The sequence below is a fragment of the Anomalospiza imberbis genome, chromosome 2, assembly GCF_031753505.1.
Source record: "Anomalospiza imberbis isolate Cuckoo-Finch-1a 21T00152 chromosome 2, ASM3175350v1, whole genome shotgun sequence".
Lineage (NCBI taxonomy): Eukaryota > Metazoa > Chordata > Aves > Passeriformes > Viduidae > Anomalospiza > Anomalospiza imberbis.
The window spans coordinates 57,726,190-57,753,754 of NC_089682.1; the positions used below are offsets into that span (position 1 = coordinate 57,726,190).

Here is a 27,565-nt window from a genome sequence, read left to right on the forward strand (position 1 = left end):
CTTATTTGGAGGGAAAAAAGTAAAGAAACTCACAACTAGAGCTGATAATGTATGCCATACTTGTTCTCAAATTGAGTGATTTAGATACCCATTCATTCTGTAAATCCTGGACAAAACAGGGATTCCTATTCAGTTGTGACCTGTAAGACTGCAATAAGGCTGAGTTACAGCTCTTGCTTTGCTTTTCCAGTTTAAATTGATCTGAAGGTAAGAGTACCTGAGCAAAACAGCTTAGACCACCTAAAAGTTAATGTAATAAATCCTAGTGTCTTTGTGTGATTTTCTAAACACATTCTAGGATATTCTCAAGCCTTCCTGAATCTATCAGGCTCTAATGTAAACACACATGCAAAGAGGCAGAAGACCACAACATGATATCAACCTAGAAGTAATTGCTATTATGTAAAAACAAGGTAGAAAAAATTAGTACCCTAGCAAAAATTTTCCTTGAGAAATTTAATTATTGTTGTTTATGAAAAGCTGCAAAATGGATTTCTGAAACTGTACAATCCTTGGACAAAATATGTAAAAAGAATCTGAGGTGTTGCATTTCTAAGAACAGGTTAAGGATAGAAGATGTTATCAAAAATGTGGTCAAAAAAGGAATTGTCTTTCCAACAGCAAGAACAACAGATCCAGCCTGTGCTGTATTACCTCTGTGATTTCCAGAAGAAATTGTTCCCCACACCTCCACCACCCCCTTTTGCTTTTTTTTAAACAAAAGCATACATTCCAGATAAGTACTGCTTCAGCATTAAAAAATGCAGAATGTGGGCATACAGCTCTCAAAGCATTCCATTTAGATTGCTTCGACAAAAGTCCTAGAAATAAACAAACAGCATACATCTTTAATTTCATAGTTAGTGCTGAACTTTATGGCAATTCAATCTGCTAGGTATGTAAATACATCATTTCACCAAAGAAATCTTTCTATTGCTACACTGTGACTCAAAGAAAAAATCCACATATTTTACAAAACCTGCCTCAATATATATGGGGTGTTAAGCTACATGTCTAATTATCATGTTTTCATTAGGGTTAACAATACATTACACAGGCACTAAAATTTCTCAGATATATAATACATGGACATAATACATAAAGTATCACTTTCCCCCTTCAAGTTCACAGGTTGACAATACTCTACAAAAATGCTTTTAACATCCTCATATTTTCACCTTAAAATATTTTACTGTTTGGATTTGGGTGAGGACAAGAAGTCCTATTCACACAAAGACTGTATTATACCAGATAACTAATCAGCACGGCACTGGGTAACAATTCCTGCACCAAAGATCTTCTGCCCTAAGGTCAAGGCAGGTAGAGATTAGAAAGCACAGTAAGACAGTACTAGTTAGAAAAGTAAGTATCAACAGCTTGAATCACACTCAAATTTCAGAAGTCACAGAATATACTTAACAATAGAGACAATTTAGAAATCTGTGTAGGAGTATTCTAAAGCCGCAAAATAAAAAAGAACCCTCAGTTGGTCTGGAATATTCAGTTCACCGTTTTCTGAAGTCACAAGTCCTTCACTGAAACAGCTCTGTTTTGAACAGATGATTTTTCCTACAGACAAAATTATTTATGTACTAATATCACTGTAAAAATACATCACAGTTTTAAAAAAAAAGTAAATTAGATGTCTTATTCTGGAGGCTTCCATTTCTAAAATCATTGTATGCATAGACTGGAACAACATTTTTAGTTCAAAAAAATTTCCAAACAAGACCATTCAACTTAAATTCAATAGGGGGATATCTACTAGAAATCAGTATAGGGATAGTATTGATATACCTAAATACTATGTATTTTGAAGAATCCCTGAAAAACACCAAAGTCCACTAACAAAAGTGAATACATGTGTCAGGAATTATTGTTACCCATCTTTTAATTGAGTCCACTATCTGGAGGAAAAAAAAAACCTGAACAACTCCCCAGATTTGTCTCTTTGAGCAACTCATTACACATCAGAAATTTATTCGCAAAGAAAAATAAGCAATCATTAGAAACAGAAGGGAGAAATTTGGATAAGCATTAGTTTAATTCATTAATTTTCAGTTTAATTCTAATTATCCAGAGAAAATTGAAGTTGAAACTGCTTATTCAAATCACTTGGGCTGAGCAAGTGAAGCAAAATCTTTTAGCAATTCTTATACTGTATTCTGAAAACACTTTAAAGCAGCTATACTTTTTAATAACTACAAATTACCAACTTAAAGTCCCTAATTTCTGTACTAATAAAGGAATCATTACTTTTGCCATTCAGTAAAATAATTTGTGCACACCAGACAAATGCAAATGAGAAACCTGTTATGATCCTAAACCAAATGTGAAGAGCCATGCAGTGATGTACAGCTGAGTATTACAGAGGCCAACAAAAGAGTCTGGCAATCCCGTAAAACCACTAAATTCAAGAAAAGTCTTCCTTTCTCCTTCCTTCTCCTCCCAAACCCACCTCAGCAGCAGGAGAAGAATTCATTCTCACGAAAGAATGAACTTGTGACCATGGCACAACACTAAATCTTATTTTGTCCTATATTTGGCTTTGTAGGACTCCTCCTTATGATTCCCAGACAAATCTTCATCTTCTGTATTTAATCACTATTACTGCTGAAAAGAGAATAAAGATCCCCACTGATATATATTTACTTCCAATTTAACAATTATTTGCAAAGTGCAAAAAGTAAGTCTAAAAAGCAGGCTAATTTCAACCAAGGGAGGTAAAAATCCAAAAGAGGTTCATAGATCTGTGAAGAACTTGAGACAGTCACCTTCACTCATCTGCCTGATCTCAAACAATATTGCTCACGTTCACTCTTATTCTGAAGTCTCTGGTGAAGAAAGTTGCACAATTCCCATGCAATCTTCTCTTTCACTCTTCTCCATTGCAGTGTTTTTCCTTTCCTTCTAACACAACAGAAAAGGTTAGTCCCCTTGCCTCTTTTCTTCATTAACAGAAAGCACAGACAACCACTCCTTGACTGCCTTCTTACATTTCCTGGGACAAACATTTCTCTTCAGTTCTATCACATCGATTTTAAAAAAACCCAAAAACTCTCTCCTGCTCTGTGTTTCCTAGTAGGCTTTTTTTTTTTTCTGGATCTATGCTCATTCTTGCTGACTTCCTCTAGCTGTTCTGCCTTGGGCCACCCATTTCTTTGAACTCCAGTGCTCCAAATTACACACTGCTCCTGCTGAGGCTTCACTAATGCTAAATGCAGTGGAGAGATTGTTTTACATGCCTTGCACAGCATCTTCCACACTGTACAATCCCAGTATGGTATCCTGCCTCACTATGTAAGGCTATTGATTATCTTAAGGTTACCAGCCATGCATTTTCTTCACATCTTTTTGGCAAGACTACTACTTTGAAGGAACATTGCAGTCACATACTGCTTCTTAACATATACTGAAAATGTTTGTGTTCTTTCACAGAGGGGAAACTAGACTTCAGAACTTATCTGAATTGCTGTTTTGAAGGCAAAAAGGTAAACAAAATTAAAATTATACCATGTGTCATGATGAGATGTGACAAAAAAGAAAAACCATGATTCTTGCTGCTCAGAGGAAGTTATTGATAGGAGCAGGGGATGATTATTTATTCCCCGTTTGTATACTAGGTATCTGGAAATCCTAGCACATTGTCTCATGCTCATGGAAAAGTATTTTGGTGTTAGGCCCTCCTTTCACTAAGCTTTACTCACCAAAGCAGTGAGGAAAGAACTGCGAATTTTTAGACAGTTTAGCCATTGCAATTTTTGATAGTAATTTAAGCATCAAACCACGTCTGCAGGAACTATTATTCTACATAGGTTTTGCCACTAGTCTGTTTCTGAAATCACCAGTTTTCAAAGACTGATTTTAAACATAGGTATCAGTGAGTAATCTAAACTCCTCTGAATTACCTATTAAGGTATTATAATGTCGATGCTACCTCCCCCCCAACCACATTATTAACTCTTTACAGCATTTCTGTGTATACTAATGAACAGACTCATACTCTTCACACATCCTTTTTAATGTACCTTTTAATAAGGTTTTAGTAAAATCCTAACCAATTTTCATTTGGATAATCCAGTACTTACGAGTTGGGCTCCTAAAACATTACTCTCTAGAGGATTCACAATGATGGGGTGAGTCACACCAGTGGTATTTGTTTAACTGCTGGTATTTGTGCATCCTTACTGGCTGTGAGACCAGTTTACAGAACTGGCCATGCCATCCATTTCCACCTGTGATGAGCCATGATAATTTATAAGAACATAATACTGGCTTTCAATTTTAAAAAAAAGAGCAGGTTAACATTAAAAGAACAATACTAGACAAAGGGCTTCTTTTATCCCTAAATTATTTTGCTTTTGCAACTATGACCTCAACAATGATTCTACTATGATTTATAGTGAATGACTTGTTTGTATTTTAGACTTCAAAGTATCATACTAAACAATATAGGAATTATAATCAATATTAAACAATATAGATTTAAAAACTCAACCCCACAATCATACAAAACCATAACTGAACGTCTTCAGCTGTATGTGAGCAAGTGCCTGTGAAGCTTAAACACAAGTAAGCTAAAAATGTCTTGCTGAGAAGAAAAAAAAATCAAAAAGGCTTTGAAAGACAACTGCAAGGGCTTAACAAGTTGAAGCACGCTCAGAGGAGCATTTTTGTGGCACAGTGGTAGAAATTGCAATATACTGATGTGGTTTATCACTACCCAGTCAGGTCCTCTGACAAGAAAAGCTGTGCAGCAAAACCCACCAGCCTTCAGCTTGGCTTGCAAAATTCACACCACATCTCAAGGTCTCACAAAAGATTCAATGTTTATACTTCTTCCAGCACATCTCTAACAACTTTGTTGATCTTCAAGCAGTCACAGCAACATCAAAATATTTCCTTATTATCAAGGTGATATGATCCCTTGCATTCTTAGGGACTGGAACTGTCTTGGATCAGTTTAGGTTTAGAGAAAATAATTTCATTTTCATTCCAAAATGATTCCATTTTCTTTCCACTTGGAACAAAACAGACTATTTCAATACTAAATGGTACTCTAACACAATAGCAGTGACAATATAACCTTATTCAAATGAGAGTATCAGCACTTTTCTGAAGTTAATTGCTTTCCTTGAATTCAAAGATGTTCATTTTCTTTTGCAACCGATTGGGCCTTTAAAATATATTATAATCAAAAGACCACCACAAACACTGGTGAAAACAATGGCTCCACAACACGTATTATATCTAAACATTAAAATATTCTTTTTGATTACAGAACACATGAATTATAAAAAGCACTGGAAAATTAAGAAAGCCTATTTTAATGTAGTACTTCCCGTTCATTATCTTCTTATAAAGAACATCCCAGAGTTCTTTAAAATAAATAAATTGAGCATCTAAATAAAATTCTCTTTAAAACTAAGAGCCATAAAAATTACCAGTAACAGCCAAACAAAAACAAACCTCTAAATTATCAAAGCACACATGTCCAAAAATTTTAAAAGTACAGGAAGTATTTGGATAGGATGGAAAATAGAGGGATGCCGTATCTATGCCAAGGGGGCCTTCTGCTAGTTACCATCAACCATATTTTATCTCTGTTTCAGCCTGATGAAAGCTGTTAGTCTCACTACTATGTTTTTAGGCTCTGAACATACTCCAAAAATTTTCTTTCACTGCTGTCACTCAATTACTGCCAACGTGGGGCAATGTAACTTATTAAAAGCTTGCACACTACCTAATACACAGAATTTTCTCATTTTCACAGGAACTGAATTCAAGCTGAATAAAAAAACTTTAATTACTCTTTTCAGGCCAACTCTTTCACTCCCTAGAAATGTCAGCACAAGCAGCAGGACATGACTTTCTGTACGAAGCCTCAAAGCAAGGAAAGGTGGATATCACAGGCAAAAATATTATTATAGCAGGAAAATCTACCATGTCAAATTTAAAAGTGTAGTAACAGACTTAATAGATCAACATGAACAGTCCTGAAGAACTGTATTTCCTGTGGGTTTTGCATAGGTTAGAATGATTCTGGATGCTGTGGATACATCAGAGCAGAATCAAATGCAAGAGAAGAGCATGCTCTGCAACTAGTTTTTAGGTACTATGTTATTCTATACACATATAATTCCTTTTACATTCAAAGTTCTGCCTCACAAGTAAGGATGTAAAATGTATAATAAAAACCCTGAGTACCATTTTTGCCCAGTAATTTAATTGAAACAGTTTCCATGGGGTGACAGGCATTCAGCAGTACTGTAATCTCACACATCCCAAAACTTTTACACAAAGGCAGAAAACTGTCTTATTTACTCTTTGGTTTACATGCAGCCGTGTTAACCCTTGCCATTTTCTTTAAATCCCTATTTTGTTGTTTTTCATTTAAATAATACTCTATATTTATAAATAATAGTTTAATACTTTATTTAGATATCACCCTACTTGTATAGACTATAAACAACTCCTCCCTGTTCTGGATTAAGAAAAAATATCAAAGGTGAAAAGCCTATGTAACTTACTACTATGCACTTTCCAGTGGTTGCATGGGCTTTGCCTGTGTTAGAGCACTTTTGTGCATAGAATAAGTACAGTATTTCAAACTACATCCCAAGTATCTCCTTCTGCATCACTCACATTCGCAGTAAAATAGATGAAGTTGGGTGTTCATAAAGAATAAGTTTTTACGCAGGATGAGTGTGTCCCATTCATAATGTTACTTTAAAACTCTCCGGACTAGAGTTACTCAAAGGACTGTTTTCATATCATCTTTTCCTCTGTATCATGAATATAGATAATTCATACAGAATACAGCATTTTCTTTGTACAGCAGACTGCCGTGAAAACGCTTATTATGGCTATTTCCTGTATTTTGAACAATCCATATTCCTACCTTTCATAGCATTTCATGGTGTAATAACTTTTCCACAACCTTAACAAGGTACGTAGCAGTAAAAAAATTCAACAAAACTAAAATTCAAACTGCATTTAGGTGTCTCTAAAATCATACCCAAGGGTTTTTACTAAATCCTACTATGGGGTTTTTATTGACTAAACTTACTTCAAAGGTACATTTGTGATCAAAAAGCTTCTGGTTCTCCATACTTCTCTTAGGTCAGAACCACAAGTTATGCTGGTATTTTTTCCAGCTGGCTAGTACAGCTCATCACCTTTATGGCAGGAATTAGATCTGAAGTTTCTAGCATGCCTTTCTTCTGCAGAACTCTTACCTCTATTTGTATTTACATATATAGACATGAGAGTTCCTGCAGCCATTTTAGTGTAACTACTGAGATGACTGAGTTTGCCTTCAAACAGTGAAGGATTACTTAAATTACTCTTTCCAGTACCACAATCAGGTATCTGGCCATCTTGAAAAGAGAGCACATGGAAAAAAAAAGGCTAGTAACAAAAGAACAAATTTATAGCTGCAGAAAAGAAAGAAATCTAACATAGTCTGCCCAGTATCTGACATATTTCCATCCCTCAATGTGTTATATACATGCATATAGATAAAAGTAATAATTGACAAATTATATTCCTGGTGTAATATATTACTTCTATTACACCATTCTACTTCAGTTATCAATCTAATTAAATGACCTAGAATTTTAAATAGTAAAAATATTTCTAAGCTGGAAAAAAGCAAAGGAAGTATTTCAGCATTTGTCCCTGGTTCAACAATCAATACACTTCTCCCAGAACACATGCCCTCCTCTATGTGACATTTGCTTTTCATGACATTTGAAAGAAACGGTCTGTTCTGATACCGCATCTTTTTACCAAATGTACCTGAAATTTGCTAACAGATACAAAGGTCACTTGAGGAAACTAAGAACCAGCATCCCTAGCGTGTGTCTCCTTAAGTAATCACACAGTATCAACAGAACAACGTAATTTTCTTTTTATTATAAAACATGCAACACAACTTGCATTTTCTAAACTACTTTTTCCTAGAGACTGTAGAAGCCGTGCTATCATTTTGCATATCTACAACTCTAAAGCACCACTTGTTTCCAGCTTAGAAATCAATATGCAATATGAAGACACGTGTTTCTGGTGCTGTAATTAAATGCATATTCCACCAGACAAGGACAAACTTCCCAAAGGCACAGAAAAGGCCTGTATTGATTACATACCCTGTAAAGTAAAGATGCAAATGGTCACAAAGATCAGTTCTGAAATATTCAATTTAGTCTTGAAGGGCTCCAGAGGAATGAGAAAAAATATTCAAATTCGGAATTTCCCTTTTACACTTTTTCCTTTTGCAATTGGTACAAAACTGCTGGTTAAAATTATTCCATGTACAATGATGTAGCAATTTTAGGGGAAAAAATTGTCTGCTTCCATTGCTTCTTGTGTCTGATGGTTTTGCAGCAGATAAGGCAAAAATATCTCACTAAAACATCAATAATAATGCAATGCAATTTCATGCCTACAAATCCTCATCTGTGTTGCACTTGTCTGTCCCTAACATATCTGGTAGCAGTTCAATAAGCAGTCTTACTTTCTCCATTTATTTTCTGCACCTTGTACTTCTTTCACGTAGAAGTCAACAATGATTTCAGAATGCCAAATTCAGAAACTTTATCTGCGCTTTCCCTAGGCAACAACAGTGTCTGAGTACTTGTCTCTAAATTGGGTGTCATGGTTTGACACAGAAGAGAATTTTCTCAGGAAGTTGAGGTCAAACCAATCAGTGGTCAGGTTTGGATATTAGCACTTGGAGTGACCACTGAAGGCATGGACACGCCTCTGAGAACACAGAGGGTTAAAAGCAAGAACTCCCAGGGGAGCTCTCTCTCTTTGGTTCCGGTCAGTGAAGGATGCAGACTCTCCCCTGCCCAGCCCCAGGCTGGGTAGGGGAGGGGAAGCCATGCGGCCTGGGAGAGGTAGGCCAGGGGCTGAAGGGACTGGAACCGGGCCGGGCTGAAGGGACTGGAACCGTTCCAGACAGAAGGGTGGAGAGAAACGGAGATGCCTTTGTTCCACCCCTCCCCCTCAGAGGGAAAGAGACAGAGAACCTGGCAACACCTGGAATTTGCCATCAGAGGAGAAGAAGGCGGGGGGAAGGTGCCCAGCCGTGGGAGTTGGAGTTCTGGGCAGAGATTTCAACCGGCTGGGGAGTCTGAGACTTTTACCTTTCCTGGGAAACGAAAGCTTTGTGAAATATTACTCTTCCTCGATTTGAAGGAGAAGAGAGACAGTCTGGGACCTGAGATGTTAGAAGAAGAAATTTTTAGGTGGGAGGAAATGATGGAGTGGCTTTTGGCTGGACTTTTCTTGTTAGCCATAGACTGAACCAAATTCTCCTGCAACAGAGACTGCATTTCTAGGGGGATGCAATGGTGACCCAAGAGACCTGCTTCAGCAACCACCAACATAGGAATGGAGTGAACAGAGAAAACCTGAGGAGGGGGTGGTGGTGCCCTTTGTCTTCAGAAAGAAGATGATCTCTGTTGAGACCCTCAGCCCCAGGGGAGGAGGAAATGGGGGGTACTGTTGTCCCAAAAAGGAGAAGCTGTTGAACCCTCAGCCCCAGGGGAGGAAGAAAATGGGGGGAACTGTGGTCCCAAAAATGAGAAACTGTTGTTTCTTTTGGTCCTTGGCAAAGCATCCTTAAAGGAGCCCTATGAGCAGTCTCTCCATGCTTGGTGGTGAGAGCACTGTGACATGGAAAGGAGAGTGTCACACTGGCAGATTTTCTCTGGGCGGTGCCATGTGTGATGTGGAAACACAAGAGGTGGCAATTGTGTTTCCTGGGGTTCTATGGTACAAGAGAGACTTCTCTCTCCCTTGATGGACTGAGTATTGATTATCTGAAGGGTGATGACTTGATTGAGCGTCCAAGTTGTGTCTCACTGTGGTTTGTTGGAATTTGGGTGGGGGGAGGAGGAATGTTTTGGAAGGTTTTCATTCTGGATTTAGTGTGCATCTTTTATCACAGTAGTAGCTTAATAAAGTTCTTTCTCCTTTGTTTTTAAGCTTGGGCCTGTTCTGCTCCTGATCTTATCTCACAGCATTTATTTGGGGAGGTGAATTTTCATGGGGGCACTGGCACTGTGCCAGCATCAAACCGTGACACTGGGTCATATCATTGGCTTGGTAAATTAGCAAAGCCCCTCTTATAATACAATATATTATTCCACCTTGACCTTCCCTTTGAACTTCGGACAAAGATTGTATTTACTCCAGTTTCAAAACAAGATATATTCATCAAAAATTAAAAAAAATTGTAACTGTTGTCAGTATTACTGCCAGTTTTAAATATGAAGGTTGTGAGAATTGGGTTTTATTACCACATAAGATTAATTATTTTGAGAATTATTTATGGCAAAGAAATACAGAGGTAACAAGAAGAAAAACTAAATTTAGGTTCCACCAGACAAAACATAAGTCAGTACCCCAGACACAATGATATAGTCAGACCTTTTGGAAACACCTGCTGAAGATAATGAAAGGCTACAAAAATTACAAATAGAGTTGGACTTGACAATCAAGCAAATGGCGCTTTGAATAAAAGCAGCAGCCTAAGAGAGGTAGATTTGAAAAATCTCTACCTGGAATAGAGATTTCTGACCTTTCCTTGCACCCCTGCTTTCACTTAAATCAAGAAAATAAATGAGCTTTTCACTTGCAATCAGAAAAATATCCATCAAATGTTCCCCTATTCAGCACTTCATCTTTTTATAAATTGGAATCTAACAGCACTGTGTAATAAAAGATTATCAAATAACTTGTAGGACTGATTTAGCATTTCTGCTAAACACTGGTTGCTTGGATAAAAATTTTCAAGTGTTACCTGTTGATCTCACGTATTACATAAATCTTGGAGTCTGTACTATTCTTTCATAATCCTTACTTAAACTTGTTAAATGGCCTTGCATTTTCTTCTTGCCATTTTCCTAAGGCTAAAGATGATCAACCTGTAAAAAGCTACAAAAGATTACATTCAGGTTCAAAAATTGCTTGAAGGGACACAGTCTGTGAATGAAAACAAAATTAAATCTTTTCACTACCTTTAAAGATGGATTTACAAAACCACCAGGAAGTCTTGCAGTGAAGGCTCAAACACAACTGAAGAGTAGACTAAATAGTTTCTTTTCATTTATATTCTCCATTTGATCTTAGTACTTAGCAGCTTCAGTGAAGAATGAAAAATATAGGCCTGATAGCTTAAGACTTGGCTATATCTTTCTAGAGATATTGTCATTACACAAATGTTTCATACCAAACAACTGATGATCCAGTAGAAGTGTATCTTTCATTTTTTGACCACACAGCTTCCAGAAAGGTTTTAGGGAATACATTACCTTTTTCCTCAGGAAAAGAAAATGGCACCTTGTCATACCTCTCATCATACTGCAGTCATGATACACTGCAAAAACGTCCTGCTGCACTTCAAAGATTGGGTATTTCACTGTTTTCTTCACACCGTTCCTTATTCCTTGGGAGCTATTTGATCTTTCATACTCATCTTACACCTGCTCCTACACAGCCCACCCTTTGTACCTGGCATCTCTTCTCTTGATTTGTCATCAGCTGGATTTTAGACTTTGAAAGAGCAGTAATTGAATTTTTCAAGACAAATCAAATGGTGAAGATACAACACATTCACAGAATGGCTGAGGCTAGAAGGTGCCACTGGAAATCATCTGCCAGCTTTTTGAGGGTGTGCTCCATCTCACTGTTCAGGTTACTAATGATGATGTTAAACGGCACTGAACTCAGAATCAACCCATGGGACACTCCACAGTGACTGGTGTCCAGCTTAACTTGGTGGCACTGGTCACAATCCTTTGAGCCCTTCAACTCATCCCATTTTCAATGCCCTTCACTGTGCACTTCCCAGGGTGCACTTCATTAGCTTGTCTACAAGGAGGGATGGGATGCAGAGCTGAAAGCCTTATTAAAGTAAGCAACATCCACTGCTGTTAGCCCAAACATTGAGCTCGTCATTGAAGAGTTTCAGGCTGGCCAACCACAACCTCCTCTGCATAAAAATCCATGCTGACTACTCTCAGTCACCTTGATATCTTCAAAATGTTTGAAAACAGCTTCCAGGAGGATGTGATCCATCACCTTTCCAGTGATCAAGGCAAGAGTGACCGGTAACGTAATTTCTCAGACCCTCATTCAAGACTGGAGTGACATTTGCTTTCTTCCCCTCAGGAGATTCCCCTAATGGCTGACCTTTCAAAAAGAGTGGTTGCACAATTATTTGCATATATGAATATGAAGCACATGATTTGATATATCTCTATGGGCTTCTCTATGGTGAACTCAAAGATCTCTCACTACTTTTCCAACTAGAAGGCTGGTAGCACTGTAACAATATGCTCTATTTCTACCTTTAAATCTGCATTTGTACAAAACTGACAGACATTACTCAGTCAAAAGTTTCACCTAACAGGCTATTTTCTCAGGGTTTTTTGAGTAGCTTTTCTCTTTTTTTTAATCACAGGTATGAACATCAAATACTAAAATTTTGCAGTCTCTTTTGATAACTTCTGTATTTTCATTACTTACTGGTTTGAAAGTGTAATCTAATATATTTAAAAAGTCCTCAGAAAGGCAGTCAAGGGAGTAGTTATGCTCCCTGTAAACAGAAAAATTAAAAACACTAGATAATATTATTTCAACTACAGAATTTAGAACTACAGTAAAGTAAAACTCACAGGAAAGCATGTGATTAGAAGCACAAGCAAGAAAATAAAGTTCTGCCAGACACACTGTTCTTTTGTGATCTCATGAAAGTAGCTACCTAATGAAAAACACCTTGGAAACAAAAATCTTGGGAAATATAACAGCTGACAACCAGAAAATGATTGGGTTTGGATTGCTGGGGTTTTTTTCCTCCTCTGAAAGCAAACCATCAGCAAGTCCTTTTGGGAAATAACACCTTTTGGGAAATAAGGCCTATTACTTGTCGATCTACTCAAGAGTAGAAAATTACCCTACTTTTTAAAGCTGTGAACTTATTTCTAGTAATGTGCACTATTATTACGTTCTTGTTTTCAAGGATTTAGGTTTACTCTTTCAAATGACCACAGCTTTGGTAGTTTTATAGGAAGACAAGAAGAGCATTCCTGTATTTCTGAAATAATCCTTAAATATTGACAGGGAGCCATCCTTGGATTCTAGAGTTCTAATAAGGAAAAATGTAAATTGGCACAGTAAAGGTTCCATATATTTAACTTTGCCTACAGGACACATTGAAGTGATTCACTTTATGGAGCCTGGAAAGTAACTAAGATCCTGTCTACAAAAAAATACTCTGGCAGCGGCTTTTCCTCATTCCTTGTTAAAAGAACATCTTTAATGTTCTCACTAATCCCAAACATGGTAGCAGGTAACCTTGGGAAGAGTCCAGATCTCAGAAAGCTATGTGCTAACTGTATTAAAGCCTGAGTGCCTCAAAGCTTATTAAAAGCCATTGCTTGTCCCACAGCAGCCCACGAGCTGAGCTGCACACTAGGAACAACTTCCCTACACTGTACTGCTGCCAGTCTGCAAATGTCCACCAACACAGTGACACAATCCCAGGCTAACTAGGACACTATTGACAAAGGCTAAGAGACTGTTAATTCCTTTGGCAAGAGACAGGAGAAGAAAGGGAAGCAGAAGCCCAACACTCTGTTCCCCATTTTCATACCTCACTTGCCAAATGGCAATTCATCTGTTGAACACCCACTCACACCAGGCACAAATAGGCCAGAGAATGTAGTCTGAAGATTTAGGAACAAAAATAATTTTATACTACTGACCCAGCTTCAGTACTACAAGACATGTGAGATGTCCTCTAGGTTTTATTTGCTGGAATTTTTTGGAGGTGGTGGTGGTGGTATGCTTTTAAGCACTGCTGCACCATGGAACTATTTCAAATAGCTTAGGTGCCAATTCCATTATTAATGTAAACTGCAGACTAATCTTACTTACTGTCACCACACAGAAGCTATGGAGGTGTGCTCATCTCTTACCTGAGACTGATTCTGACTGTGTAGACAGGACTACTACCAAAAAACATTAAACAGAGATGCACTTTCAAATGCTAACAGGCATGGCTTAAATGTTATTGTACCATGTAAAAGGACCTCTATTTTGAGCGCGTTACTTGAAAAAACCTTCCAAGCATGCTGTGAAGTGCATGCTGCCTTTTTCCTTGCTGTTGAAGTTGCATATTGATGAAAACAGATCTATGGCAAATCTTCAGCTTATGCTTATTTTTAGTCTGGAATAAGAACTTTGAGTAAAGGAAGAAGCACAATAACTGTATATTATAAAGTGGAAAAAGTACTCAGAAATGAAGTCAGCAAAATGCAGTATGTTACAAGTATGCTTGATAACTAAATTCAAAATATTATTAAAACTATAATTGATGCACTTTGTGGTAATTATATGAAGTGTTCTTATTTCCTTCCTGTTACAGTCAGAGCATGAATAAACAATCTGCTTTCAATTGCTCTCAGCCATGAAATTTAAAGAGGCTGAAGAATATGCAAGTCAAGTAAGACATTTTTAAAAGGCTGGCATTTATTTGTTGAAAAATTTTACTGGTATGTTTCAAAGACTTATGGAAAAGTTAACTACTCAAGTACAGTAGTATTCAAGGCAGTATTCAAAGGCAAATACAATCAACATCTCCCCGCTTTGATGGAAATGGTGAATTGGCTTTTATGTACCCAGTGGAAGAAAAACAGAGTCAAGTATTTAAGTTACTGCAAAGATTTGTACACATCTCCTTTGTAAAAGGCACACCATAACCACAAACCCCACAACAGACGCTTATTGTCTTCCACCAGCTTTTACTGTTTCATACAGAATACAGTCACTTTATACAAACCTTACATGAGTTGAGGCTTCTTGACTTCAACACTGTGAAGACAAACTTCAGTCTAAGTTTATTGATTTTAATAGCTGCTACGGGATTTTAATTGCTACCAAGAAAGGAGTTGGTTTATGCCATATTTTGTTTCTGATTAGTGAAGTCAAAATCTCAAAGAACCTCCAAAAAATTAGCTACCTAAAAGTTAATTTGACTCAGACATCTTAAAAAACCACCAAAAAAACCCCAAACAAAACCAATCCAAACCCAGAAAACTGCACTTAGACAGAAGTGAATTATATACTTAATTAATATCCATTTAAAAATTCCTTATCCTATGAGAGAATAACAGATTTTTTTGCCAAGTACTATACTCTTTAGCTTCCTACTAGCCCCAAGGCACCATCACTCTTATAATATACTATATGACATGAAAGGAAGCATGTTACTTAAGCAGCTCTGCGGGTATAGCTAAATCTAGGAAAACATAAGACATCTAGAAACTACAGCAATACCTATTGTTTAAAGGCTCAGTAGGAAAAACATAGTAAATCTGTCCAGCCATCCAATCTGGAGTTAAAAGTGATGATTTAACACTGATATTCCTGAAGAATAATGTTACAGGTATCCTGGAATAGAAAATCACATCTAAGCATTAATGTCAGTTATGCTGCTTTGAATCAGGATATTAGTGTAGTCCCAATTCTCAAGCTTAACCAACAGGTGTCTGTCTTTCAAAGACAAAACACTAGGTAGAATCCCTTCTGTTACTCAGGTTATTTCCAGACCCTGATAGAAGAAAGCAAGCATTGGCAGGTGCAATTCTGCCTTTCATTCTGCATGAAACATGTGCTTCCTGAATTCAGCTCAAACAGGACAGTTTTGAAATAACAAGTCCAAAGGCTTCCATGGACAAGGTAGCACAGGCAGCCCCTGCATAGCTCTTATAGGACTCTCACCAACACAGCTTGACAAGGTTCTGGTGGGAAGACTCTCAGTCTCTGCTTCAAGCTTTTGGTCTCTTCCTCAGATTATCAAAAGATAGCCAATTGTGATGGTGGATTTTCTGCTGGAAGGAAACTTCATGCTGGACTGAGACCACCAACTCATTTCACAGAAAATAAGATGGCAATAGTTTTTTGCAGTTGCTAACTTAAACTGTATTTGAGCTACAGCCCTAGATGTGAAAGGCTCTGTAATAAATTACCAATCTCCTGAGCCATCCAGTTAAAAACATGCCTGGTTTTCTTTTAAGCATTATTTCACATTCATAAATTTTCTGAAACTGTAGAAAGTAAATCATAAAAATTTAGATTCTTGATGACAAATCATTTGCTTCCTGTATGGCTCTTAAAAATATAATAAAGTTGTCTAAGTAGTAACATGCACTATGCATTTCTATGTTATGTTTTGCTTCACTACTTCATGAGTCATGACAAAGCCACCAGAATATTTTTGATTTTTTCCCCTCAGTGCTGAGACTTTTGTCTCATTTCTAAAAACAGGAGCAAATTAAAACCATCCACATAATCACTGCAACAAAGCCAAGTTTCCTTTTACTTCAGTTCTGAAAGTATTATTTACCTTTTGCTTTTCATTCAAATGGAGAAACTGGCATTCTGTAAAAGCATTTATCAGGCATGAAAATAGATGTCACAAAACTAGTCCCTGACCACATTTCCAGGAACATTATTAAAGCTATTTCAAAGACAAAAAGTGACTCTGGAGGAGTAGTAAGGAAGCCAGACTTATTTCACCAAACACAGAATATCACTGGCAATACTGACTCATAGGAATGAAATGTCAAACTAATGATACTTCTAATTACTGAAATATACAAATTTCATTTATGCATAAGAGTATCATATACAGGTAGTGCACTTAGAAGTAAATTGAAAAAAAAAAAGAATTCTATCAAAGAATAAGAGCTACAGACGAGTAGATCAGAGAAATTACCCAATTTCAAGACAACAGACAAAAAAGACCAGTTAGATGTGGGCATATTTTGAAGGCAAAAATATAAGAATTGGTGTGATTCACCAGTTGAAAAGAACTTGCTGGTTAAAGACACTAGCTCAGGTTAAAAATGTTTTCCTTACACTGTAGTTTGGATAAACATTAGTTTACTTGCAGAAATCATCTAAAGTTGGCATGGCTATATTGCTGGTAGATTACAAACATAAGGAGAAAATAATGGCTTTCAAAAGTCACTTTCCTACATTAAGCTGATAATTTCAGAAAAAAAAAAATCTTTTTTTCAGCAGTTCTTACAGCCAATCATTCTCCCCCACCTACACCAAAGCTGTATTTAGTTATTTATCTTGCCTGAAGTGATACTACTCAAGGCATTTTCTGTACCTCAACGTGCCTGTTATTTAAATGAACCCATTTAAACTAGTTTATTTAGAAAATCAAAAAACATAAACAGCCATCTGATACACTTGCTCTCATAAGCATATCAGATCACAGCCAGCTTTTAAAATCCACTCTACTAATCAAGGCCGTCTGACTGCAGTGTAAAAATAGATATTAGTACATGCTCTTAGCACCAAGGTTTTTGTTTCCCAGTGGTTTTTCATTAAGAAAAACAACCCTTGCCCTCAATCATCATCCCAGTGCTAAAACCCATTGAGGATCCACTTACCAAATCCCTGTGCAACACCCAGTTAGCATGCAGGTAGTGAATACCATCTAGGATCTGATATAACAGCGACTTCACCATTCCCCGAGGTAACTGAACTGGTTTCTTGTTTGCTTTAGAAGCCCTGTGAAACTTGATTATATGCTGCAAAGGGGAAAAAAGAAATGAAAATAAAAGAAGTGCAATGTTGACACAAAAAGATTGCCATCAACTCCTTACACAGACTTCTTAGGGTTTTTTCAACCTTTCATGATTTGTTTTCCAAACTAGAAACACGTGCCTTAAGTACTAAAAATTAATACTGTACTAAGTAAAGTGATCACTGTCCCAAAGCAATCTCGCAAAAAATTAATTTGGTTTTTGCTGTGGTTTAGCCCCAGAAGGCAGCTAAGCCCTGCAGAGTATGAGGAATACAAAACCAATATGACAATCAAAGCACATTTCCTTTTAGATCATTGATCTTTCAAGTTTTAGAGGTATTTTTGTTTGGGGAGTCCTTTGTTCAGCTAGGCTGATATCCTTTACATCAAATCTCAGAATTACACGTGTATTACCTCCTACATTATTTTACTTCTAAGTTTTCTCCTACATTAATAATGACTGTAACATTCATCACCTAAAGCCAAGCAGAAATTTTTGCAAACTGTATTAGGAATTTTATACATTTAAATCAGAAGCCCAGATTTATTCCTTCTTTATTTACTGTACCCTTATAGCACAGTACTCTCAAAACATAAGCTGTTGACTGAGCAAGTCTACAAATCTGTCCATCTGAAAGTCAGCCACCAAATCAGACACAGAAAAAGAACCTCTAGTAACTCTGAATTTAGACATAAGCACTGATGTCTGGCACTGAGGAGGAGGCCAAAAGGATGTGTTTTCTTAGTACTTGAGGCCCAGGTGTAACTAAGTTCAACAGCCAGGTGTGCCATAGTCATGGTAACCATTTCCATGTTTGCCTCCTTCAATCACAGAAGGAATTTCTAGAACAAACTTCTTAACCCATTCACACTTTTTTTCTGCAATGGCTCGCACTTCTGTGATCATCAAAACAGCCCAGATCTTGTCCACCAAAGCCTGGCACCAAATTTCTATCGTGTGCTCTCCCTATGTTCCTGACTCCTCATATTCCAGGTGCCAATTAGCTAACCCAGCTATCTAACACCCTTTTGCAAACTGCTTTTCCTCTCCTGCTGCAGCCCAGCTCCATACAGCCTGCCCTGCTTCACTTCAGGCAGCCAGGCTTGGCTTTCCTGTGAGGAACAGGCACACTTCTGCCCTATCAATGGTAAAAATGGAGATGCACAGAGCAAAAAAACATTGATGAGAATGGGACAGTCCCTGCACTGTCAGCCAAGCACCACATGCAGGAGCATCCCTCAGCCTGAGCCACAAGTTTTACCTCCTCTCACCTCTCACTTCCATCAACTCCAAAACAAATGTTATTTTCATACAGCAGACAGAGAGAAGTGACTCTTCAGAGACAGGAAGAAAAACAGATGGTTGTCCCAGACTTCTTTTGTTCCTGCTCTAATACACTCTGTATTATCTAGCCCTTTCCCAGCCTTACTTAAAACCTGCTGTCCTAAATACACAAGTGCTGGAGCACTTGATCCATGGCCAGCTCTCCGGGGCACAGAGCCAGCCCAGTCATTGCAACCAAGTCTCTCACATCCAGATACAGTGAACAACCAAGAGTTGGTGCAGCTAGGGAATTCTGGAGTTCATACAGGTATATGCATTTAAGCATAAAGGTCAAAATTGAGGGTCATTCCTAAGTTACTTTCATACAAACCAGTGTTTCATTAACAGAAAGACTTCTGTGGTGATTTAGGTTAAGTATGAAGCAATGCAGAAATGTATAAATACAAACAAGGACAGGTCATAGTAATAATACCCCTAACAAATATGAAGTCTTGTAGCACATTTTGAAACAAAAAAAACTCTCAAAGGTTCCTAGACCTCTGCAGCTTAGCATATCATAAATATGGGGGAGTAGTGGAAAAAAGAGTGCTCTTATTTTTCTATCATATTAAAATAAAAACAAAACAAAACAACTGTATTCCATTTCCTCAAGATGTTGTTGTTTCTGTTTATCAGCCTTAAGAATGTCTCAACATTTCAGCTGTTAGATGACTTTTTTGTCTCTAATTGTATTTTGGTATCAAAACATCAATACCAAGTATCAGAACTTCCAAGCCATTTAACTGTAAGAAAACATCTTTCATTTAGCTTAGCAGAAAGAAAACTGACACACTAGTTTTTAGGCAAAACAAATAATCACAAACTATAAGGAAAACCATTTTTAAAATAAATTAATTTTACTATGGTTTGTGCTAAGTAACATGCTGACCAAAAAAAAAAAACAATTCATGATTCATACTGTGCAATTCTTACATGTACACATTCATTAAAATTTTCCTCTCCTTACAAATTGTTTCTGTTGCACCCTTTGATATGAATCTTAGCATCTTTTGAGGTTAGCATTTGTAGCATTGAGAGCAATGCTCCTCATGTACGTCAGCATTAATTTGAGACACACATACCTTTTTTCAAGAAAGTCAAGGCTGCATGGTATTTTTCATTTTACCATTCTACTTTATTTTTTAAGTATTTCAATTGGATATTAAGCTTACAAATATTGAGTTAACAAAGGAATTCAGTATGTATCTTAAAACAAATTTACTTTGCCTTCAACAGGTTTGTATTTTAAAGCTGTATCTTGCAATTAGGAATAAATAGCTTTCCTCCCAAATACACAGAATTCCTACAGATGAGTCGAGACAAATTTTTCCCACTGATATGTATGAACTAAATATACAGAGTCACTACTCTCTTTTCATGTATTCACGGATGACAATCAATGCAACTAAAACTCTGAACCATCCTATTCAGAAAAAAACCTGTCATTTTCAAAGGGAATTCATCTGCATAATCAATACATTTTCCTGCACCCTACTTTAGCTGTAATAGGGGTTTATATCTACATTTATTTAAGCAGACTTCTAGCTACTGAGAGCTGATTTCTACAGATTTTTTGCATTTTTTTATCTTCTTAAAGAGATCACAGGTTAACTGTGTGGTGTGTTTACTTAACATTTTCCACTGCTTTTCCTTTAGTACTGAAAATGATTCCAACAAACATGGAGTAAGCACTTAAGCTATGTTTAAAATTTATGCATCTCCCCTGACCTTGTCCCTCTGCTGCAACTAAAACTCTAAGCCTGGTACCTACAAACAATTCACCTTACCCAGAGGTCATGCTCAGCGTAGTCAAAGAGAAGCCACACTTTCCTGTCAGCATGAGAAAGGAACACCTTTTGCAGAGAAATGACATTTGGATGCTTGAGCTCCCGCAGCAACTGCAAAAGAAAAAGTCCACAACAGTTATATCCCTACATCCAGAGCTGGGATACTTAGAACACAAACAAGAGAAGCTGAAATCTGCAAGCCACAGAAAATCACTTTTTTTCATGAAAGAACCAGTCATTAATTTTAAACCAAAGCTGAAAGTAGGTCATAACCCCCCTCCAGGGCATTCACTTCCTACTCATTTTCTAAAAGCTCAACTCTGTGTAAACCTCATTATTATCCAGGACCAAGATGACTCTGCAAACAGCCAGCTGTGGCATCTGCCCTTTCGTATAGGCTGTAAACTTCAACAGTCCTATTTTGGGTACCCCATTTTCTTCTCACTCCCAATTATCTGAAAACGCTGCATTTTGGTTGCAGTCATTTGAGACTGAGTGGGATGGCTGATGTAGAGCCTGTTAATGCAGCTAAACCAAGATGTGGTTTGTAAGGTGGACTCTGCTGATCTACAAGGTCACCATTCTCTACAAAAGAGGGTGCTGCTTCTTGCCACAACACACACTACACCAGTTCGTACATTCACAGAAGCCACCCATAAAACAGCACCTAGTTTAAGAGAAAACTATTCTGGATGCACAAAGGCTGGTGAAAAGAAACCTGGTACAGAGCTGAAACAAATCAGGGTACTAAGAGCAGAGAAAGCCCCAGCAAAGGGACACACCTGCAACTTCTTTCAGCAGCAGTGAGCCATTACACCAGCTCAGCTGCTTCAGAAACGATAGTCTGAACCCCATCAAAAGGAAAACACAGATAAGATACAGCACAACAACTGAATGCAGACAGCATCAGTCTATTTGAGGTCTACTGGTCATGGTACAATCATACTGTACTCATTTAATTGCTAAGAAAGAAAAAAAGCTTTATCTAAGCAAACTGTGGTTAAGTGTGACTACCCAAGACTAGTCCAATTCCTGCCAGTTCAGTGTGCCAAAAATGATGATATATTTTATTAAAAGGAATGAAAAAAGCCTTTATTAAAGGGCTTTTATTTTTTAAATGCCAATGCAAAATTAAATTACTCTTTGATTACAGAATTTACTTCTGAGACAATCTATTTTCAATTAAATATATTTTTCCACTACGTAACAGAGGAAACAAAAAAAATCATGCCTTTACATTTATACCTTTGTCATAAGTGCTAAAATTTTAGCTGCTACTGAGATAGTAAAGTGGAAGTATATATATGTGTGCTTGTTTCCTTCTTTCCTATTTCATTTGAGACAGAAGTGCATTATGACTCACTGACCAGTCTTCAGTGTGCCATTTCTTAGAAAAAAGGACCTATAACCACAGAAATTTTACCTCAAGTATAAGATCAAACAGGGAGAGAAAGTGTAGAGGAGACAAAGCAGCAATAGAAAATAAAGCAGAAGGCTGTAGAGTTTCAGCATGGTAAAACTTAAGATTTGTAAAAGCACTACATGGAGGCATTTTAAGGCAGGATCCACAAGAAGTATGGAATTCTTTAAATGCCTGTAATTCCTAGAATGAATAAGATCAGTATGGGAAAAACCAAGAAATGCTTATTTGCACTTTTTTAGCAATTACAGGTGGGGATCGCCTGTGGTAATTTAACCCCAGCCAGAAGCTAAACCCCACAGAGCCACTTGCTTACCTCTCTGTCAGACGTGAATGGAAGAACAAAAATGCAAGAAAATGTGTGAGTAAGACAGTTTAATAAGTAAAAGAAAGAGGACTTAAACATCACATCCACAACAAACAACAACAGAAGCAATGCAAAGGCAATCACATACAACTTCCCCCAAGAGAACTAGTGCCCAGCCAGTCTCCAAGCAAAGGCTACCCCTCCAAAGGGAGGAGGGGCAGGAATGGGACACAGAGAAAGCCTGAACACTACAAGCAATAGCCAAAGCACTGCTTTAGTCACAAATCCAACACACTCCACCATACAGGCTGACGTGGAGAAGATCAACTGCATGCCAGACAGGCACAGCACAGCATCAAAGTCCAGCCTGTCAATGGTGAATGATGTTGCAGGGTTTAAGAATATACTGTGCCATTCCTTATAGCAATATAATTTTTCTTTAATCAACATAAATTCACATATTAAATTTATACTAAAAATTTTATACATGACAGTTCAGCAACTATGTGTCCATACCAAAATATTGTATTTCCTGTGACCTAATGGACACATCTGTACCAGACACAACAAAATATTCCTTGATGAAAGATGCAGATACTAGTCAGAGCTCTAAAAAATAATGTAATGTTCCCTTTTGTTGTTTCTGATCCCATTTAAGTCTCTCCTACTCCTTATTCCTGAGGTAGTTGCTATCACCTACCTAAAAAAAATCCAACCACTTCACATGAAATGTGATTCAGCTTGGAGAACATACAGAAAATCTGTCACCAAAGCTGGACACAAACATGAGAAACTTAAGTAATGCAGCAGCAGGATTCCCTGTCTGTGTAGTGAGGCAACATAGAATTCTCCCTTGTTTGTCCTAAGAGTCTTTGCATACTTTGAGATTGACAGCATTCCTTGCTTTTTTTCCTCCCCACTCCACCTTGATCATTCCCCTTCCTGCCTTTTATTTTCCCTCTAAACATCCCAGCAATCCTCTCAAATACCCAAAACCCCCACTGTCCTCCTAAAAATTCCATAGCAACCTGCTTTCCTTCTCATCAGTCCCAGTTGACACTCACTCCTCAAGTATACACCTGAGAAGTTCCTTCTGCAGCCCATCACCATTCTCTTAGGAGTTCTGGCCTTTGCTACTGTCACTGACAGCACCTGTTACTGTTTGCGCATCTGTGTTATCATTCTTGCTGGTTTCTGCCTTTGCCTTTTGTATTGATTAACTGTTAAATCCACATTCTATCAGTTTGCTTAAAAAACCTGATGGGTTTTGTCAAAGCCAGTCAGTCAACAGCAACCCAGTGAATAGGAAGGCTAAGATACATCAGCAAAACCATCAGCATAAGGAAATGATTGCTGCAGTGGGACAAATGATTCCTGAATCACTGTCTTGGAAAGGTCGAAACGCACACAGTGACAAATGCAAACACTGCCTCTGAAGTATCTGGAAGAGCTCACGCAGATGATAATACATCACATGGGCTATAAACCTCAGTCTCCACGAACCAGGCCTCTCTAGCCCATAAACCACATGCCTTTCCTACCAGATGACTTGACTTGTGTCCAGCAGCTGACAGAGTTCAAACAAAGACAGTTCAGACAAAGTAGACTGCAAGAAACATGCTTTGACTATCACTATGATGCCTGATAATGATAAGGGTATTTTTTGGCCTAAGGACTTTGTTATCTAACTGCTTCTCTCTATCCTAGCTCAGTTCTGTAGAATACAAAGAGAAAGCAGAGAAAAGTGACATTTGGCTCTCAGTAAATTGTCTTAATTTTCATTTGCATATCACATGATGATTCAAATCTATTTCCTCAACCAGAAAGTTTCTCTTATATTAGTTAGTCTGGGTACCCCCTTATAAAGAAGGGAGACCTAACAGACCTTCAAAGAAATAGAAATCAGCAAATGACAAAGATGCCAATACATCTGTTTTAGAAGCCCATGTTTGTCCCTGGCTGGTTCTACCCTTGTTTTCACACTCTTCAAGATCCAGCAAGGGAAACAGCATCCCTTTGTGCAGGTCCCTCCACCTCCCTCTTGAAATGAAGAAATGCTCATTCCACACAGCCACGGGGCAGCTGAGGGACAGTAAATCAAAGTGTCCCAATGATGCATAAAATTGTTAAATTGCTTTGGGAGCAAGGAGAAAGTGAAGTACAACAGGATGTTATCAAATCATCAACAGCAGCAGTAAGGGAACCAGGAAAACTGCAGCATGACTAAGACCAATATTTTCTTGCACTAACAACAATTAACTTTCACATAAAATATGAGCTGAAGTCAGCACAATTTTTATGAACATGACCTGCTTCCTCTAGTAATATTCCTACATTTCCTGTGAAGCTCTCCACGACTACAACAATTCTTAGAAGCCAAGACAAAGCACTCTTCACATAAGTGAGGATTTCTAGCTGTACTGCAAATTCCATTTCACCCCTGCCCTTGACACTTGCTAACCTTTGTGGGCCACAGGGAATCTTAACCTGCAAAACGCAGCCTTGCAATACTACCATGCTTACTTCTATAATTCAAGTTGCACAGGGGAGGTTAAGATCCGTTATCAGGAAATATTATTTCACCAAAATACTTGTCCATGACTAGAACAGGATGCCCATGAAAGTGGTTGAGCTGCTGTCCCTGGAGGTATTTAAAGGACATGCAGATGTGTTGTTGTTGAAGGACATGGTTTAGTGCTGGACTTGGCAGTGCTGGGTTAATGGCTGGACTTCATGATACAGGTCTTTCCAAACCTAAATGATTCCAAAATCCTGTAACTGAGCACAACTGCTAGAACAATTTGCCAGGTAACCTGGCCCAGGAGTTTCCCCTATGTCAGGACATCAGCTATTTTAGAAAAAGCAGCTTCTTGCTCTGACCGCCTTCCTTTGAGTGCCATGCAGCACTTCTCCCAAGCCCTAGGACAGTCAGAAAACTGGCTATACACAAAGCCATTGGCAGTATCAACCACTCATTTAAACAAAAGTCACTATTGCATTACATGGCTAGTTTGATGGCATAAATTCCAACTCTAATCATCATCTCATGCCTCAAAAACGCTCACATCAGTTTCACCAGGGAATCCAAAAACAAACATCATACATTAACAGTCATGCCATGGCCTTGCAATGGAAAAATGGGCAAGCAGGACCTTGGAACACAAAGCAGATTGTAGTTGATGCAAAAAGGCAACTTTCAGACTGGAAGGAGAATGACAAATTTTACTAATCCTGTAACAAGTAAGGTGTCAGTGGAATTATTGGTACAATAGATGAGTACAGGCAGCAATAAGACATTACCTGAAACATTATGTATAATTCTGGCCCATTCAGAGAAGATTAATTCCAACTGCAACAGGGCAAAGAAAGCCCAAGCCTACACCCAGAGGAAGGGAGAGCCTACTGCTCAAAGAAAAACAGCAAGCCAAGACAAAATGCTTATAGCCTGCCAAAACAAAGCAGAGAAGAAACAGTCTCTATCTCTCTCTTAAAAATGCGAGCAGAAGAGAAAAGCTATTTTAACTAACTGACAATATTATGATAAGTATAAATGGGTACAAATTAGTCATGATTAATTTTGGCTTAAAGGCTGAATAATGTTCATAGACTCATTACTAGAATGAAACTCAGAAACTGCCTTCAGAGATCTCTTTTCCTTAAAAGTTTAACTTGTAGCTTGCTATATTTTTTTAAGTACCCTTTGCTTCTCTGCAAGAGCAGGAGTAAAATATGACTCAAGAGATGTCACCCAATTCTACACCACAAACATTTGTTTAAAAGTTTCCAATCACTATTCTTAGTTTCCTATGAAACAGTGGAGCTCGACTCAAGTACTTTAAATGTATTATATAAACTAACCCCCAAATTTTATTATACAACGGCTCAAATCTCAGGCTGGCTTAGCTGCTATGTCATCAGATTCAAGATCTGTTTGCTTCAGTGTAAATACAATTTTAGCTTTATATTCCCTCAAGTCAGACATTCCACAGTACTAAAAAAGAACAGAATACCTGCTGAAAGTACATGCTGTTTTCCTTTCAGAAGTGTTCAAATAAAAGCTTACAAAGGCATTGTTGTAACAGAAAGTTATAATACTGCTCACATTAAGAATTTACTATGAAGCTGACAACACATTTCTGAAGCTCCAGTTCTTCAGACAAAGCAATAATTTCAAAAAAGTTGTATATTTTATTTTATTTTTTTAAGTCCTAAATGTGCAAAAAAGAAGCCTGACAACACAAAATGTCAAGTGGAAAAAAACCCCATATTTCTTTCACTCTTCCACAGTTTCTAAAATAAGTGAGTCTTATGTGACGTCATATGCAAGTCAATATTTATTAGCACCTTCTAATTCCAAACACGTTTGAAGTATTAAAAGAGGTGTTACTAAATGTTCTCTCAAAGTAAGGAGGTGGGTGAAGAACTCAGATGAGACAGACACTGGATGTCAAGCTGGAACAAATTCTGCTGTCATTATGATTCCTAAGGATTCTAATTACAACATTCAGCCAGCATCTTTGTCCCACTGTCACAGAACTAAAAACAGTGCTACACTCCCTTCACACAAAATCTCTCAAGAATACTCTCTTCAGATCAGTAATGTAGCTGGATAAGTAGTCAGTCACAACTGATATTTTACATACCATGTTAGTATTAAAATAAAACATTTGAGAATCATTAAACATGCCAAAAAGAATCTAATCAAACATATCTTCCTCAGTACTTTGTCACCTTTCACTACATGGAAAGATTGCCACGAAACCATAATATGCTTCCTCTGACAGCAGGAAGACATGCACTCATCTAAGTGATTTCTGTGTTTCTTGTGGAAAACTGCTTTCACTGTTAGCATGGAAGGGACATGACAGCCTCCATAACCTGAGGAACCTACACCCAACTATTGTTCATTGCCACACAGCTGGTTCAGGATCTCTTCAGGCAAGCTCACTTGGGAGAACTGTTTGTTCCTTACCAGGGGAAGGTGTTGTAGAGGGTAAATCCTAGTGTCACCCAGTTTTGCCTTCTGCCTCATTGGGTCCCTCTGGCTGCTGCAGGCTGCAGAGATCACAGTCATCCTTAGACTGGCTATGAAAGAGCCTTTATACTCTTCTTC

The 27,565-nt window shown here is 37.7% G+C and overlaps 1 protein-coding gene across 9 annotated transcripts in view; it reads right to left on the minus strand.

Annotated features, from left to right (window-relative positions):
- The window catches only part of CDK8 (cyclin dependent kinase 8), a 107,560-nt gene that overhangs the window by 56,487 nt on the left and 23,508 nt on the right, over nucleotides 1-27,565 (minus strand). For all 9 annotated transcript variants that reach the window (XM_068181233.1, XM_068181236.1, XM_068181232.1 and 6 more), the window contains 2 exons: nucleotides 20,726-20,836; nucleotides 17,478-17,618 (listed from right to left, as the gene is read on the minus strand). In XM_068181233.1, coding sequence (XP_068037334.1) covers nucleotides 17,478-17,618; nucleotides 20,726-20,836 — 252 coding nt within the window. The remainder of the gene's footprint in view (nucleotides 1-17,477; nucleotides 17,619-20,725; nucleotides 20,837-27,565) is intronic.